Source organism: Schistocerca piceifrons, chromosome 6 (genome assembly GCF_021461385.2).
Source record: "Schistocerca piceifrons isolate TAMUIC-IGC-003096 chromosome 6, iqSchPice1.1, whole genome shotgun sequence".
NCBI classification, from domain to species: domain Eukaryota; kingdom Metazoa; phylum Arthropoda; class Insecta; order Orthoptera; family Acrididae; genus Schistocerca; species Schistocerca piceifrons.
Window position 1 is genome coordinate 275043117 of NC_060143.1, and position 17575 is coordinate 275060691.

Below are 17575 nucleotides of genomic sequence, written 5' to 3' on the forward strand. Positions count from 1 at the left end.
CGCTGTGCAGCCTGTGTATGTGTGCATGGTGATCATATCCCACATTGATGTCAGGGTACATGCGCAGGAAACAGTGGCATTTTGTAGCAACCATGTGTTTCAGGACTGTTTTCTTAACTTATCACCAATACCATGGACTTACAGATCTGTGTTGTATGTGTTCCCTATGTGCCTATGCTATTAGCACCAAATTTGTGTAGTGCCATGTTGTGTAGCACCACATTCTGCAATTATCCTTAATTTATGAGCATGAGTGTATATAAAGAAGTTGCACTCATAAGTTTGGTGCACAGTGGGGCAAATATGCCAACAGATGCAGAGGAGAAAATTAGTTTAAAATAAAATATAGACGAGTCAATAATTAGTAAGCAAAAGCAGTGAATAACAGTTACAATATAGGTATGGTGAATCAACTTATGGAAAACTAGAAGAGGGTATAAGCGGAAGAAGCCAATGACAAAAGAACGATTGTCACTGTGCCATATTAAGGTAAAATCTCAGAGAAATAAGGTAATCTATTCAAAGAGAACAATATAAAGCTAGCATTACAAGAGAGAAAGTTACCAAGATACAGTTTAAAACATGATATTGAGAAGTGGAAGAGTAAATTAGAACATTTGGGTGTCTAAGGTACAAAGTTCATCTTGTGATAAAAGATGCAATGGGCAGAGTGGGAGAACATTTTCAATTATGTATGAAGAATACAGAGATGCTCTTAGGCTGGATTATTATGACAAATCAGTAGTAGCGAAGCAAATTTATGAGAGAGGCAACCCACTAAAAGATACTTACATATATTTAGAGATACCATAGGCAGAGAAGAAGGGAAAAAAGCTTAAGTTTCTTGAAGGACTCAAAATAACAATCCACCAGGACAGATGTCGTAGTGTGCTTAATGTACAACTGGGATACAGTCACAATGGATTCCTTAAGTGTTTCATGGATCTTTACGAAAAAAATGTCAGAAATTTTCCAGGAACTGTTATTAACCATTTGCTGTTGTCTTTGAATTAGGAGGCACTGTCTGTTACTCAATGCATTAATGTGTCACTGTGCACCTGTGTCTCTGTAGAAACTCAGAATGAGATTTTCACTCTGCAGCGGAGTGTGCACTGATATGAAACTTTCCTGGCAGATTAAAACCGTGTGCCCGACCGAGTTTCTGTAGAAACTGTTTGGTAAGTCACCTGGAAAGACAACTTGCTGAAGACTGGTGAGTGCTATGGGAATCAAACAATAGTGTGATTCACCTGCACAGATGCAAATGGATCAACATAAATGTAAAATGAGGACTTTTTGTCTTAACTGTTTTACTTCACGACTGAGCTGTGTGGCTTGCAAGTGATACATCGATTTGCATGTTTCTGCTATCTTTTCCCCTGCACACTGAGTCTTGGTAGCAGCACCACCTGCACACAGCTGGGAGGTGCGACTCCAAGCCTCAGGCAGTTAGGAATGGACAATGGTTATCAGTGGACGTCTCCTGCCTGCTACAACATCTGGGCTGGCTTCAGCATAAGTTAGCAGCACATACAACAAGAGCTGCAGAGGTGTTCTTGTGTGGCCATATTGCCGTGGTTAAGCTGTGGATGTGCATCGGGGCCTGCCTGCATCTTTCCTGGGAAGTGGCTCATGTAACCCACCAGATAGTATATTTTTACCTCAATAGTCGCTAATGGCTGGTTCTTTTCTCAAGTGACTGTGGTGAGAGTGTAATGTTGCATGTGCAACGTATTTCTGATACATTGTCTCACCTTGTAAGCCCTTTGTGTTTGCAGTCTCTAATGTGACCACGTGTCACAACTGCCTGTCTTTTGCCTAATCTAAACTGAACTTAATGTGCTAAACTATGGTGGTGAGCTGCCTGTTGTCATTTGGTTAATTTGTTGAATTAATGGCTGCTCCTGATTTGCCTTGTTATTGCATTTGCTATCCTGTGAATGAATTAAAGTTTCTAACAGTTATAAAAGAGTCAGGCTAGACAATACCAGTGAGGGTATGTTTTGAAATTAAAGATTGTTTGATAAACTAAAGAGTGGTTACTGTTCACGCAGGTTTAAATCTGTGTTATACATGATGAATTCTACCCAGAATTCTGGTTGTTTTACCTTATAGTGTTGGTTTTTAAGTGGCAAGGGTGAATTTGTGTGTTTTAATGTAATGTTTGCCTTAAATTTTTGAATTTGGGCCTTGTGTTGGATACATGCTTTGGCTTGCAGGTGGCCTGTCTGGTTTATTTATTCATGCTATTAGCCCATTGCACTGTGTTTGTGTACTCATGTAATTACTGCCTGCCAGTTAGTTGTTTGCATAACTGGCTGCCACATGGCTGTACTGGCTAACGCTTGTGTGCACTCCTATCCTGGATTTTCTTAGGTACCCACCAAAGCCTGATAAATCTGTTGTTTTGTTATGTATGTCTGTAACTGAATGTGATCCATTCTGTTTCCACTTGCTTATGCACAATCTTAGTCTGTTACAGTTGTGGCTTCTTGGATCTCTGCAGACAGGAGTCTGTTATGTGTGGTGCCATCACGGTATCTTGCCTGGAGATGAGACTGATTGGGCTACCTAACTGGTGGGCCTGTGGCCTAAATTGGTATACCTTGTGAAATTATCCTGTAACTTTTTAAAAAAACTCAATAGCAGTAATTGAAGCCTGAAAGGGCAAATTAATATGTCTTCATCTCATTATGCTTGGCTTATTGATGGTAGCATTGAATGTTTGGATAATTTGTTTATTCATTACTCTGAACTGGAAAATTATAAGAATTGAAGTCTTATATTTTAGGTAAATTAGTGTTTTAATTCATTTAGACATTATAGTAGTTTGCCTTTGAGACTGGCTGCTTCTAGTGTTACCATTTATTAATCATTGTATTATTTCTGTATTTGCACTTCAGACACATTTTGAAGGAGTTGCATGTGATTGTTTTGCAGGAGAAAAATTATTTTTAAATTGATCCTGTATAACTTGGTTGTAGGCATATGGAAATTAGCAACTATTTGGCCCCGCTGTTTTGATGTATTTAATTATTTTATTGTTCTATCATATATTTGTTTTTAAAATTTTAGAGGACCTTTAATTATTTGTACGGAGAGAGAATTCATTATTTGAGCCCCTGTAGTTAAGTGCAGTCTCAGTATGAGTATGGTCTGCCTGTAAATTTTCCTTGCAACCTGAATTTAATATTTTATATGAGATGCAATTTTACAGTAATTTTGGCATAAATGAGCCGACTTAGTACCATTGTTCACTTTCCCCGAAGGGTGAGATCAGTTGTTGAAATTGCTGTATGAAATTTCTTATTTATTGTAATCATTATAACCAATAAAACAGAGTGATTCTTAATCGAGTTCTGAACTTAAATAAAGAGTGTATAGCTATGGATGCTGCTGCTCCTATATGTTACTGGGTTCCCCTTTCCACTCTACAGCATTTTGCACTACATCTTGCATTGTTTTAGGTCATAAAGATGTTATCAGTGACTACTATGTGATTCTTATTCTTTATGTCCCACTGGTAGTGGTTTTGATTCATGACTTCTGTTCTGCATGTTGGGGTGTATCTGTTTAATGATTTTGGAATGGGCAACAACATGGTGAGAGCATGACCCTTGAAATACATTGCTGTTTATTTTCAGTGTTTAATGTGATTTCACGCTACAGAGATATAGAAAAAATACCTATGACTATTACTACTATTACTTTTACAATTGAAAGCCAACAATAATTGCAGGCAACATTTAAAATCCTTGCAGGCAACAATTAAAATCCTTTAGTTAGATGATTGCTGGAGTTGTGTTCTCATCTGTGATCAAAAATATTCAGTGGACAATGACTATAGATACAGGCTATGGTACCATGTTAGTATCTGACATGCAGACAAGACAAAATCTTGCTTTATAAGACAGTATATGAACCAATTATAAGTGGAAGTGCTCTAAAATGGAAGGATACATGGTTGGAAATCATCTATACATTCTGCTGCTATACTGACTATTTCTCAGTTATGAACAGAGATTGTAAGAAATCATATTGTGCAGCTTTACACACAATGCACTCATAAACTCTAGCAGTGTATATTATTGGAGAATGAGCCTTTGGTTGGCAGCCACTAGAAATGTATCATTTGATGGTCATCTGTATGTTAAAAATCTGGATGCACAGGTGATCAATACATTGAATTATTCAATTATTTGTAATTTGCTGTCATGACCATTTACAAAATTAGAATCTACAGACACAATTATAAATTAATGTGGATTACAAAGAGGTACCCAGATGACAGACCTCACATGCCGAGATGTCTTTATATCACACTGCAGAATGTGTGATTGCTCAACAACAGTCCAACATGTGTCTGTCTTAAATAACACAGAATAATTTGAAATCACTATATGCTTTATAAGTGATAAGACTGTTCTAACATCTGACAGATTGCCAGATACTTGAAGAACTTTATCATTATCTGAATGTTTAACTAATGCCACACAACCACTCATGTGTTTCCACAGTAGCCCTAGAGTTAGCCTGATCTCAGGGGTTGCTGGGTTCCCCAAAATGATTTGCTTGCTTCTCTGAGTTCCATTTCTCTTGACCATTGTTGGATGCATCTCTCTGGTATGTAGTGCCTTGACCTCTATGACTATTTCTGGGTCACACTTGTTTTTTCTTCTATAAAAACATGGGTCCCTCTCATGACACTCCTCCATAAAGCCACTGCCAATATATATAATGGTTGACACTATTATAACCCTTGCCAGTTTTAAGCCTCTTGATTTATTCAAATCAATCAAAAAACTTTTTGCAAAGTAGTGAATATATGTAACATCTGTTTTTTATTTATATGAATAATATCAAATGAAGTACTCACGAACTACATTTTCTGATTTTCTTAAAGAACAGGAATGTGTTATCTCCTGAAATAGAGAGAGAAACCATTATTAGAACTAGTAAAACTTTCACAAAATATTTATCATCAAATTTATGTAGGTGCATTCAAAAAAAATGATGATTATACTAACAGTGAATAACATATACAAACAGTTTTACTTGTATGTTGTCCAAATTAATTGATCCATTCTCTAATGCGTTAATCTGGATGCTTCACATACATATTACACATGACGCTGTAAGCTATAGTTTATAATTTTGACATAATTGTTGCTGTTATACTAAACTTACTTTAAAATATATTTCCACACACACACACACACACACACACACACACACACACACACACACACACACTCAAATGAATTAAACAAGAAAAGACAATGCAATCAATTTGGCACAATTAAAGAAGCAATTTGTATTTTACAAAATGAAAAGTTACTTTAGCAGAAAGCAAAAGAAAATTAGATGAATGGAAAATGTTTCTGAGGATAACAAAAGCACCCAAGATTATTATGGGAAAAAAGTGCAAGTTTTAGTAATAGGATCCAGTGAACATTACCCCAACTAAAGTGATTCGCCTGGATTCTGCAACAGGCAGATAAACTGAAATCGTTTATTAATTTTGTTAAGTTCCTTCAGCTAAGAATTAAAATCACACCCTCAACATGTGCTATGACTGATAGTGTGGTTCAGTATGTTCCACATATAAAAACTGTCTTGAGTTTAGCCTTGTAAAAAAGTGAAACATGGATGATAAACCACAAAACTACAGGCCAATAATCTTAACATCAGTTGTCTGCAAAATTCTTGAACATGTTCTCAGTTTGAATATAATAAATTTCCTTGAGATGGAAAAGCTTGTCAACAAATGAGGGCGAATTTAGAAAGTATCATTCATGCAAAACTAAGTGTGCTCTTTCCTCACATGATTACCTGTAAATATGGATGAAGTGCAACAGTTAGATTCCGTATTCCTAGATTTCCAAAAAACTTTTGACAAGTTGCTCCAATGAAGACTGTTAGAGAAGGTATGAGCATATGGAATAGATTCCCAGATATGGTATTGACTCGAAGACTTCTTAAGCAATAGAACCCAGTACATTGTCCTTGATAGCGAATGTTCATCAGAGACAAGGGTATCATCAGTAGTGCTCCAGGGAAGTGTGGTAGGACCACTCTTATTCTCTGTATACATAAATGATGTGGTGGAGAGGTTGGAATGAGCACATAAGGACGGTAATAGGAGAGATGAATGGTTCACTTTGGTTTGTTGGGAGAATTTTGGGAATGTGTGGTTCAGTAGTAAAGGAGAGCACATATAGAACACTAGTGTGACCTATTCTTGAGTAACAGTCGGGTCATATTATAAGAAAACATTGAAGCAATTCAGAAGTGGAATGCCACATTTATTATTGGTAGAATCAATCAACACATGAACATTATGGAAATGCTTTGTGACCTTAAATAGGAATCCCTGGAGAGATGACAAGGTTTTGTGAAAACTTTAGAGAACCAGCATTTGAAGCTGACTGCAGAACTATTCTATTGCCACCAACACACTTTTTGTATAAGGATCACAAAGACAAGAGAATTTTGGGCTTGTATGGATAATCATTTTTCCATTGTGCTATTTATGAATTGTGAATTGTGGTTTATTTGTCTCATAATATACATAATCTAAATATTTTGATTCCGGTACAGAAGACTCATCAAAATTACAGTAAAATTTCACCTTGAACACAGAACAGCTGATGTTAACAAACAGCATAATAATAATAATAATAATAATATTTATTTGTTGTTGTTGTGGTCTTCAGTCCTGAGACTGGTTTGATGCAGCTCTCCATGCTACTCTATCCTGTGCAAGCTTCTTCATCTCCCAGTACCTACTGCAACCTACATCCTTCTGTATCTGTTTAGTGTATTCATCTCTTGGTCTCCCTCTACGATTTTTACCCTCCACGCTGCCCTCCAATACTAAATTGATGATCCCTTAATGCCTCAGAACATGTCCTACCAACCGATCCCTTCTTCTAGTCAAGTTGTGTCACAAACTTCTCTTCTCTGCAATCCTATTCAATACCTCCTGATTAGTTATATGATCTACCCAGCTAATCTTCAGCATTCTTCTGTAACACCACATTTCGAAAGCTTCTATTCTCTTCTTGTCTAAACTATTTATCATCCATGTTTCACTTCCACACGTGGCTACACTCCATACAAATACTTTCAGAAACAACTTCCTCACACTTAAATCTATACTAGATGTTAACAAATTTCTCTTCTTCAGAAACACTTTCCTTGCCATTGCCAGTCTACATTTTATATCCTTTCTACTTCGACCATCATTAGTTATTTTGCTCTTCAAATAGCAAACCTCCTTTACTACTTTAAGTGTCTCATTTCCTAATCTAATTCCCTTAGCATCACCCGATTTTAGTCGACTACATTCCATTATCCTCGTTTTGCTTTTGTTGATGTTCATCATATATCCTCCTTTCAAGGCACTATCCATTCCGTTCAACTGCTCTTCTAAGTCCTTTGCTGTCTCTGACAGAATTACAATGTCATCGGCGAACCTCAAAGTTTTTATTTCTTCTCCATGGATTTTAATACGCACTCCAAATTTTTCTTTTGTTTCATTCACTGCTTGCTCAATATACAGATTGAATAACATTGAGGAGAGGCTACAACCCTGTCTCACTCTCTTCCCAACCACTGCTTCCCTTTCATGTCCCTCGACTCTTATAACTGCCATCTGCTTTCTGTACAAATTGTAAATAGCCTTTCGCTCCCTGTGTTTTACCCCTGCCACCTTCAGAATTTGAAAGAGAGTATTCCAGTCAACATTGTCAAAGGCTTTCTCTAAGTCTACAAATGCTAGAAACGTAGGTGTGACTTTCCTTGAGAAATTCTTTGCTCTTTTCACACAGTCTAAAACATTATCAATGTGCTGCAATGAATAGGCATCTTTTTTCTGACCTTTTTCAGTCATCGGTAATCAAAGCAGAAAGTGCTGTGTGACAACCTTCTTCACACGTACCACAGGAAAGGATCATAGGCTCTCTGAAAGTTCAATGGTGTTATCTTGCAGCATATTCTCCAATATCTCCTGAATTATCCATTGTTTGGTGACACTTAATATGAGAGTTGGCTAGTTGGTGGATGATCCCCAGTGTTGACAAAATATTATACCATGGGCCCCTTAGATTGTCTTTTCTTCACCCTGGATTCAAAAAGATCCTAAAACTGCCACAGAATGGCTGTCACTCACCAATGCTGTTCTTTGGTCTGGCTAGATCCTATTTACAGTTCAATAGTGGTTCCTCTACTGTGTTGTCTGTAGTGGTAGCGGAGCATGATTCTTCACCAGTGCCACTAATCTATTCTTCATCAGTGACACTACGCTACCCTTCCTGAACTGGGCAGCTGTCTGCACATACAGAACTTTAGTGGTGAGTTATGGATGTTTTGAAAGTTAGTGATCCAAAATTGTCCTTGACCACTTCCAATACTTATGATTGTCACTGTCATGTAGATTTCTTTTCTGAGCCTGAGAATTTTTTTTGTAATGAACAAAAGCTTAAAAGTTTAACTGAGCATTTCAACTACTTCTTGTCTCATTGATGATGGTGAGATAACAATCTAGAGCAAGCAGTCTTTGTTATTTGTGTTTATTTGAATAGCTTCACCAATTTGGAGTTCTGATCTGACACATTCTATGACTGCTTGTGATGCCTGCAAGAAGTCACATCTAAGAACAACATTATGATTACATTCTGTCTGATAAGATATTCTTGCAGTACATGTTTCTGTCAGCTGGATGTATTTCTCATTTGTGACTTTCAGTACAATCAATTTGATATTATGTAACACGGTCTTCATTAACTGATGATGATAAACATTCAACATTATGGAAAAGGAAGCACCTGAGTCATTAGTGCCTGCACAGGTTGGCATTTGATCATCATGTCAGTGAGATTTCCTGATGTCTCTGTGACTGTCATGCATGGAGTATTTGCATCTGTTGTGGTCTCACCTCCATAGATGGTCATCTTGCTTAGTTCTTCTGAAGTCAGTGGCTAGGTGAGTGGCTGGTACCTCTATCCGACAATGAGAAATGGATACAGCACATTGGAGAGTGATCTCGTCCAGGGTGTGGTGATGGCCTTTGCCCCACAGGTCAACTATAACCATCTGCAGTTGCCTGGCATGAACAGAACTATTGTGGCATAGTAGTCACTGAAAATTTGCCTTCTTTCTCTGCTCTAGTGTACAACATGTCTAAAGTGTCCACACTAGCGAGCTGTCCTCTTTCCTCCAAATGGCTGTTCTTCTACAGGGCATTATAGGTTGCATCAGAGTCAGTTGTAACCACATTGGTTGGGTACTGGGTTGTTGTCTGATCACCATACCCTGGACAAGATCGCTCTCCAATGTGCTGTATCTATTCCTCATTGTCAGATAGAGATAATGCTGTACCTCTTCTCTCACTGTCTGGCATATGAGGTGGTCTTCCACAACTGCCATAGGACTTTTACGAGTTGTTCATATTTCTTTTGTCCAATTCATTTCTGTTGCATTTCCTCAGAATAGCTTGGTATATGTCTTCTGCAACTCCTCTTATCAAGTGTGTGATTTTTTCAGCTAATCATATTTGTATTCACAATGTGGCATAGGAGCAAAACATTATGTAGGACTGTGTTGTTTCCATATGTCAATGGGCTCTGTTCTTCAATTGTTCTTCCGCTAAGCAGGGTTGCTGCTGAATGTCAGCAAACATTGTCTTCGGCTTAGCCTGAAATTTATACCAGCTTTTTCCTCCATTGTTCTTGAACCATTACTGAGCTATGCCAACAAAGTGAAAGTAGACATTTGCCATACACATCACGCCATCCCACTTTTTGCATTTGGAAACTCAGTTGAATCCCTTCCGCTATTTCCTCAAGCCCTGGCCAGCATCTCCAGAGAACGCTGATGGATTTCTGCTGTGCAGCTGACTCACTGCTGGCTTGGAATCCACTGGTCTCCTGAATATACGGACCACGGGAATGATGTAAGCTGGTACTCCAGTTCCTGTTCACGTAGGTGATGGTTTTTATGTTGCCTGATTGGAGTAACAGTGATGTGAGTAACAGTGATGTAGATGTTTTGAAGTACCTGGCACCTCTACTAAACAATGACACTTTGTAACCACACTTAAGTCCAAATCCAAAATATAACTCCTAGCACTAAAAGCAGGTTTATTACAAACATCAACGTAGAGCCAGAACAAACTCCTGCATGGAGAGTTCAAATATCAAAGATATCAAATATTCGGAATACTAGTGTTTATACAAACATTCCAGAAATGATAAATCCTAAATAACTAATAATCATTGGTCTTCCAGTTTGAGCTGGCAACCCACAGCACGGCAAAGCCACAATGCATGCACCACAGCTCATGGCAATATTACGGATGGGAACTGAATTGGAAGCCTGTAAGATCATTGCCAAAACAGCAAATTTCCTTCTTGGAAAGGGTACTAATATCATGTATTTATGTTCAGCAAGGAAAATTGCCTTATAAAGTCATCCATTAATTTATATAAACTTCCATATTTTTTGTAAAATTAGAAAACATTTTACTTTCTGTAGATGTAGATTTGTGGGCATGGTTGTTAACAAACTGGGCACCACAAATTGATGTCATTTCCACATATCTAAGACAAAGCATGTCTCTTGCTGGTTGCAAATATTAAGCAGTACTTTAATATAAATACAAACCTAAATTTGCAAGCTACATTTGTCTTTCAAACACAGCTTAGATTACTTTTAGGCTAGATTTCCTTTCACTTCTTTCTTCTCCTCCCTCAAAAAGTATCTATTTTTATGGTGTTTCACTCTATTTTCAGTTTCCTTTGTTTTCCTTCAATTGGCTATTTTTCATCTCTCTTTAAAATTTATTTCCACTTGGAACTCATCAACTCATTTTTCTTCTTGATGCTTTACAGTCCCCTACCTTGTTTCCTAAACAAAAACGCCTTGTTCTCATTCCGTCAAGCACAGCAGGATCTTCCTGGATTTTAAAATACTGCCAACTATTTTCACATCATACCAAAGTATCTCTTTATACTGTAGGAAAACGTACAACAGAAAAAGGCAGTAAAATTGAAGACACTATATTCGAACTGAATGCTCTCATTCATTATAATATAAATTTTTAGGACTTCACAAAGTCAGAAAACTATCTGAGATACCCCACACAGGTAAATTGTGTGGAAGACTACTATGTATACTTATGTACTGCACAAATTGAGGAGCAGTGTCAGTACAAAACTCCTGTTGTTGTTGTTGTGGTCTTCAGTCCTGAGACTGGTTTGATGCAGCTCTCCATGCTACTCTATCCTGTGCAAGCTTTTTCATCTCCCAGTACCAACTGCAACCTACATCCTTCTGAATCTGCTTAGTGTATTCATCTCTTGGTCTCCCTCTACGATTTTTACCCTCCACGCTAACTAAATTGGTGATCCCTTGATGCCTCAGAACATGTCCTACCAACCGATCCCTTCTTCTGGTCAAGTTGTGCCACAAACTTCTCTTCTCCCCAATCCTATTCAATACTTCCTCATTAGTTATGTGATCTACCCATCTAATCTTCAGCATTCTTCTGTAGCACCACATTTCAAAAGCTTCTATTCTCTTCTTGTCCAAACTATTTATCGTCCATGTTTCACTTCCATACATGGCTACACTCCATACAAATACTTTCAGAAATGACTTCCTGACACTTAAATCAATACTGGATGTTAACAAATTTCTCTTCTTCAGAAACGCTTTCCTTGCCATTGCCAGCCTACATTTTATATCCTCTCTACTTCGATCATCATCAGTTATTTTGCTCCCCAAATAGCAAAACTCCTTTACTACTTTAAGTGCCTCATTTCCTAATCTAATTCCTTCAGCATCACCCGACTTAATTAGACTACATTCCATTATCCTTGTTTTGCTTTTGTTGATGTTCATCTTATATCCTCCTTTCAAGACACTGTCCATTCCATTCAACTGCTCTTCCAAGTCCTTTGCTGTCTCTGACAGAATTACAATGTCATCGGCGAACCTCAAAGTTTTTATTTCTTCTCCATGAATTTTAATACCTACTCCGAATTTTTCTTTTGTTTCCTTTACTGCTTGCTCAATATACAGATTGAACAACATCGGGGAGAGGCTACAACCCTGTCTTACTCCCTTCCCAACCACTGCTTCCCTTTCATGTCCCTCGACTCTTATAACTGCCATCTGGTTTCTGTACAAATTGTAAATAGCCTTTCGCTCCCTGTATTTTACCCCTGCCATCTTTAGAATTTGAAAGGGAGTATTCCAGTCAACATTGTCAAAAGCTTTCTCTAAGTCTACAAACGCTAGAAACGTAGGTTTGCCTTTCCTTAATCTTTCTTCTAAGATAAGTCGTAAGGTCAGTATTGCCTCACGTGTTCCAGTGTTTCTACAGAATCCAAACTGATCTTCCCCGAGGTTGGCTTCTACTAGTTTTTCCATTCGTCTGTAAAGAATTCATGTTAGTATTTTGCAGCTGTGACTTATTAAACTGATAGTTCGGTAATTTCCACATCTGTCAACACCTGCTTTCTTTGGGATTGGAATTATTATATTCTTCTTGAAGTCTGAGGGTATTTCGCCTGTTTCATACATCTTGCTCACCAGATGGTAGAGTTTTGTCAGGACTGGCTCTCCCAAGGCCGTCAGTAGTTCCAATGGAATGTTGTCTACTCCGGGGGCCTTGTTTCGACTCAGGTCTTTCTGTGCTCTGTCAAACTCTTCACGCAGTATCATATCTCCCATTTCATCTTCATCTACATCCTCTTCCATTTCCATAATATTGTCCTCAAGAACATCGCCCTTGTATAGACCCTCTATATACTCCTTCCACCTTTCTGCTTTCCCTTCTTTGCTTAGAACTGGGTTTCCATCTGAGCTCTTGATATTCATACAAGTGGTTCTCTTTTCTCCAAAGGTCTCTTTAATTTTCCTGTAGGCAGTATCTATCTTATCCCTAGTGAGATAGGCCTCTACATCCTTACATTTGTCCTCTAGCCATCCCTGCTTAGCCATTTTGCACTTCCTGTCGATCTCATTTTTGAGACGTTTGTATTCCTTTTTGCCTGCTTCATTTACTGCATTTTTGTATTTTCTCCTTTCATCAATTAAATAATATTTCTTCTGTTACCCAATGATTTCTACTAGCCCTCGTCTTTTTACCTAACAAAACTCCTATTATATGCATAATTGACATTCTTCTACACCCACCTGAATTATGAACTACTACTACTACAGAATAATTTTGTAGGTCCAAAATTAGTGTTTAATATGTGAAAGAAAGCATCAAATGGTTTACAGAATCTGGCCTACTTGAATCACATAAACCTTATTTCAGACAACATACTATAATGACAGTAAAAAGAAAACTGTATAACCTAAGGAGATCAGACATAATAAATCAAGAAGTGGACATACAATTAACAAACTTTATACTAGGCTGGCAAAACCACATAACAAGTACAAATATCTTGGTCTTGTCTACTTCAAGGAATTACTTGTAAAAGCCTACATAGTAATAGCAAATTTAAAACTGTCATTGTAAAACAGATGAAAAGTAGAGGATTTTACTTGGCTCTAGAGTTCCAGGAGTGTGTGAAAAATGACCTATGTTTCTTATAGAAATGAACTAAAAAAGAAAAGGAAAAACCAGACTGTATTACATAATCGTAAGTCACCCTGTATATCTGTTTTATTCCTGTCTTGTACTACCTGTCGTTTACCTAGCTGGCTAGAGTGGCTGGAGATAACAGTCATGTGTGTATGAGGTGTACCTCCTTGTGTGTGGGTGTTGCCATTTCTTTTCTGAAGATGGCTTTGGTCAAAAGCTTGGTGTGTAACAGTCTCTCCACTGTGCCTGCCTGCAGCTCAACATATCATCTTTACAGTGAGTGGCAATCTGTCCTTTTCATAATTGTTGATATTCCAACCTGGGCTTTCCACTGTTTATTGTTATAATCATTTACCTAATTATACAGTGTATTTATATTTTTTATTAGTTTCTTGAACTTATTAACATTTACCTAATTATTAACTTGTATGAGTCCAGTTGCATGTAAAAATGCTCAATAGTGACCAATCATTTGTGTTTGTAAGTTATTTTCTGGCTGCTCTCATTCTGCCTCTGCCCTACTGCTCAGTTCCTGCAATTTTTCAGACACAATTGACTGCACTTTCTGTTTCTCCTTCCCACATTTAATCTCTCCATTTGCTAATTATACACTAACTTTCATTTCAATAGACTAACAGTCACTCTGTGTGCCATCTCATCAGTTGAGAAACAATCAACTAATTTATTTGGTATGTACCACCCACCTCCCATGATATATTACTAAAAAAATTACATAATTAAAATTATGTCTATCCTATTTCAACTTTTTCATTACCTGTTAGTTTATAACTAAAATGGAGGAGCTTTTCTTATCTTATTTTAATTTTGTTTGATATTTAACTTACATTCTTTATTCTCTGTCCATAAGACGTGTAGCAGTCAGGCTGAGGTGGAAGTGATGACACCAACAGAACGACAACCAAAAGGTGTGCAAGCACCAAGAAGATTCTCTCCCAAAGCATTTTATATCTGCTTTCATTTCTTCATTCTGGTGTCTTGCTGAAATATAGTAGTGTCCTGAAAAAAATTGAAAATGGTTAACACAATCAAGAGTGAGACAGGAAAGTAACCATGGAAAAAAGAAAGAAATTTAGTAAATGTTCTAATGTTACTGGTCACTTATAATGAAAACTGGGAATAAAACTGAAAATAAATAAAATTATCTTTGACTTTGCAAGTTAGTATCAAGTAGATACCAATAGGAATACACTGAAGAATCAAAGAAACTGGTACACCTGCCTAATATTGTGTAGGGCCCCTGCGAGCATGCAGAAGTGCCACAACATGATATGGCATGGACTCGACTAATGTCTTAAGTAGTCCTGGAGGGAACTGACACCATGAATCCTACAGGACTGTCCAACATCTGTAAGAGTATAAACAGCACGTTGCAAGGCATCCCAGATATGCTCAATAATGTTCATGTCTGGGGAGTTTGGTGGCCAGCAGAACTGTCGCACTTCTGCCATGTTGAACGATTCTCTTCAGTCGTCGTTGATCCTGTTTTCGCAGGATCTTTTTCCAGCCGTAGCGATGTCAGAGATTTGATGTTTTACCGGATTCCTCATATTCAAGGTACACTCGTGAAATGGTCATATGGGAAAATCCCCACTTCATCGCTACCTTGGAGATGCTGTGTCACATGGCCTGAGTGAATATAACATCACGTTCAAACTCACTTAAATCTTGATAACTTGTCGTTGTAGCAGCAGTAACTGATTTAACAACTGCACCAGACACTTGTCTTATAGAGGCATTGCCGACAATAGTGTCGTATTCTGTCTGTTTACACATCTCTGTATTTGAAGACGCATGCCTATACCAGTTTCTCTGGCACACAGGAATGGCGAATATAAATTCATAATGGTGTATCAAGATCGTTTAATGGAGTTCGGCAACCTACGGCCTTTGAAAACTAAGACAGCTGAAGAAGTAGCGTAATACCTGCTTCATACTTCTTCAGCTGTCTTAGTTTTCAAAGGCCGTAGGTTGCCGAACTCCATTAAACGATCTTGATACACCATTATGAATTTATATTCGCCATTCCTGTGTGACAGCAATTCTCTCACACCCTCTTCACATCCTCAGTTCATTTCCAAACTCACCACTGGTTTCACAACAATGCCTTGTTTTTAGGTTTTTTATTTAACTTTAAATACAACATTACAACTTTATGCATAAAATTTTTTATTTAACTTGCAATTCTTTAAGCATACATAGTCATTCTCCATGGCCTCTTTCTACTGTGAGTTTTATGCTGAACAATTGATCATTGATACAAAATATGGAATATTTGTTTCTCTTGGTTTTAATTATACAATTAATATCTCTTCATCACTAATTTTTAAAATATGATAATGTTTTAACCGTCTGAATCCAAAGGTGTGCTGCACTTACTTTTAGCACAAATCACTTCAGAAATTATTTTGGAGTACTTTTATTGAGAAAAATGAAACAATTGTCTTCTCGTTTACTTGCAATTAGGCTAATGCACATAAGTTGTTTTTTTTAAAAAAAAAAAAAAAAAAAAAAAAAAAAAAAAAAAAAAAAAAAAAAAAGATCATGGTTCACGCAGTATCCATTCAGTATAAACATGCAGTATCCATTCAGTATAAGTTAGGGAATCGGATAAAAAAATAAAATTTAAGAAAACGTTCCATGCACCAGTGAACCTTGCATGACGCCGACAAACAACAGTGTTCCGGGAGTATAACAAATGAACACCATGTGACCTCAGTAGTGGGAGGACAAAGGATTTGGCAACATAATGTCGCCTCTCTGTCACCATCAGCTTCTCGTTTCGACCTCCACCAAAGCATATTTGTATCTGTTGACATACACCTGTCTGCATGCATAAGAATATATCCAAATATTATACCTTTCACCAATGTATTTTATATATGTTTACGTTCAACAAATAAAGTTGGCATTCTACAACCTGGTAACATATTTATCTTATTCATCTGTAGTACTGTAAATAGCATAAATAAATATGCTCGTGTTTTAACCAGTTAATAAATGTTAAACTGTCTGTGCTACATCCTCAACCCACATACACACCACTTTAATGTTTAAGCCTTTCGAATATGTTAGTCTGCTCATTCCCTCCCGTCGTTGGTCACAGTGGTAAGTTCCCAGCTTCAACGGCTAAAAGTAGATCAGATTTTCCCAATCTGTGTGTCACTACATTTTAATGCCTGACATAGTCCCACATATAGCCTTATAATACAATGTATTTTATTTTTTAACATGAGTTGCAATAGTTTATTCTACAGTCTGAGATAGTCTGTGCAAGTCAGCAACCACATCAGGGAGCCCCTGACAGCTCTACTTCCTAGCAATTCAAGCGATGATAAAAGAACTTAACAGTAGTTACTATTTGCACCTAGTGGAAATGAGATTAAGAACCTCCTGGTCACTAGGTCAGCTTCAGGCTATACGCGGCTGAGGCAGGTATGTACTTTTCGGGCTTGCGACAATGTGCTAGCCCGCAGCAACTAATGTCAGTGAAAATTGTGGTTCTTTTCAGTATTTAGAAGAACATGTAGTATAGCATAGGCAATAAGGTAGGTACATAAGTTCCGAGTTCAGGCCTGACCGACCGCCGTGTCATCCTCTGCCAATGCCGTCACTGGAGGGCCATGTGGTCAGCACACCACTCTCACAATCATTGCTGGGTTTCTTTTCCTTGGAACCATTACTAATCGGTCTAGTAGCCGCCGCCAACTTGTCTGCATCCCACATTACACGCATCAAGGAGATGTTACCCTGGAAGGCGACGGATTTGCGTCCTCTCATCGGTATGATGATGAAGGTATCACGATTCAGCCACTGCACCAACGTCCAATGCCAATGGTCATGTGCATATTTCAGTCATAGCTGATGTCGTGGTGTTAATATTGGCACATGCGTGGGTGGTTGGCTGCGTACGCCCTTCATTAGGAGTGTTCAGTGCACTGTGCGTTCAGACAC

At 37.8% G+C, this 17575-nt stretch overlaps 1 protein-coding gene across 3 annotated transcripts in view; it reads right to left on the minus strand.

Annotated features, from left to right (window-relative positions):
• LOC124803100 overlaps positions 1–17575 on the minus strand; it is a 123262-nt gene that overhangs the window by 67701 nt on the left and 37986 nt on the right. For all 3 annotated transcript variants that reach the window (XM_047264255.1, XM_047264257.1, XM_047264256.1), the window contains exons 2-3: positions 14449–14620; positions 4877–4922 (exon numbers count right to left, since the gene is read on the minus strand). In XM_047264255.1, coding sequence (XP_047120211.1) covers positions 4877–4922; positions 14449–14565 — 163 coding nt within the window. In that variant the 5' untranslated portion in view covers positions 14566–14620. The remainder of the gene's footprint in view (positions 1–4876; positions 4923–14448; positions 14621–17575) is intronic.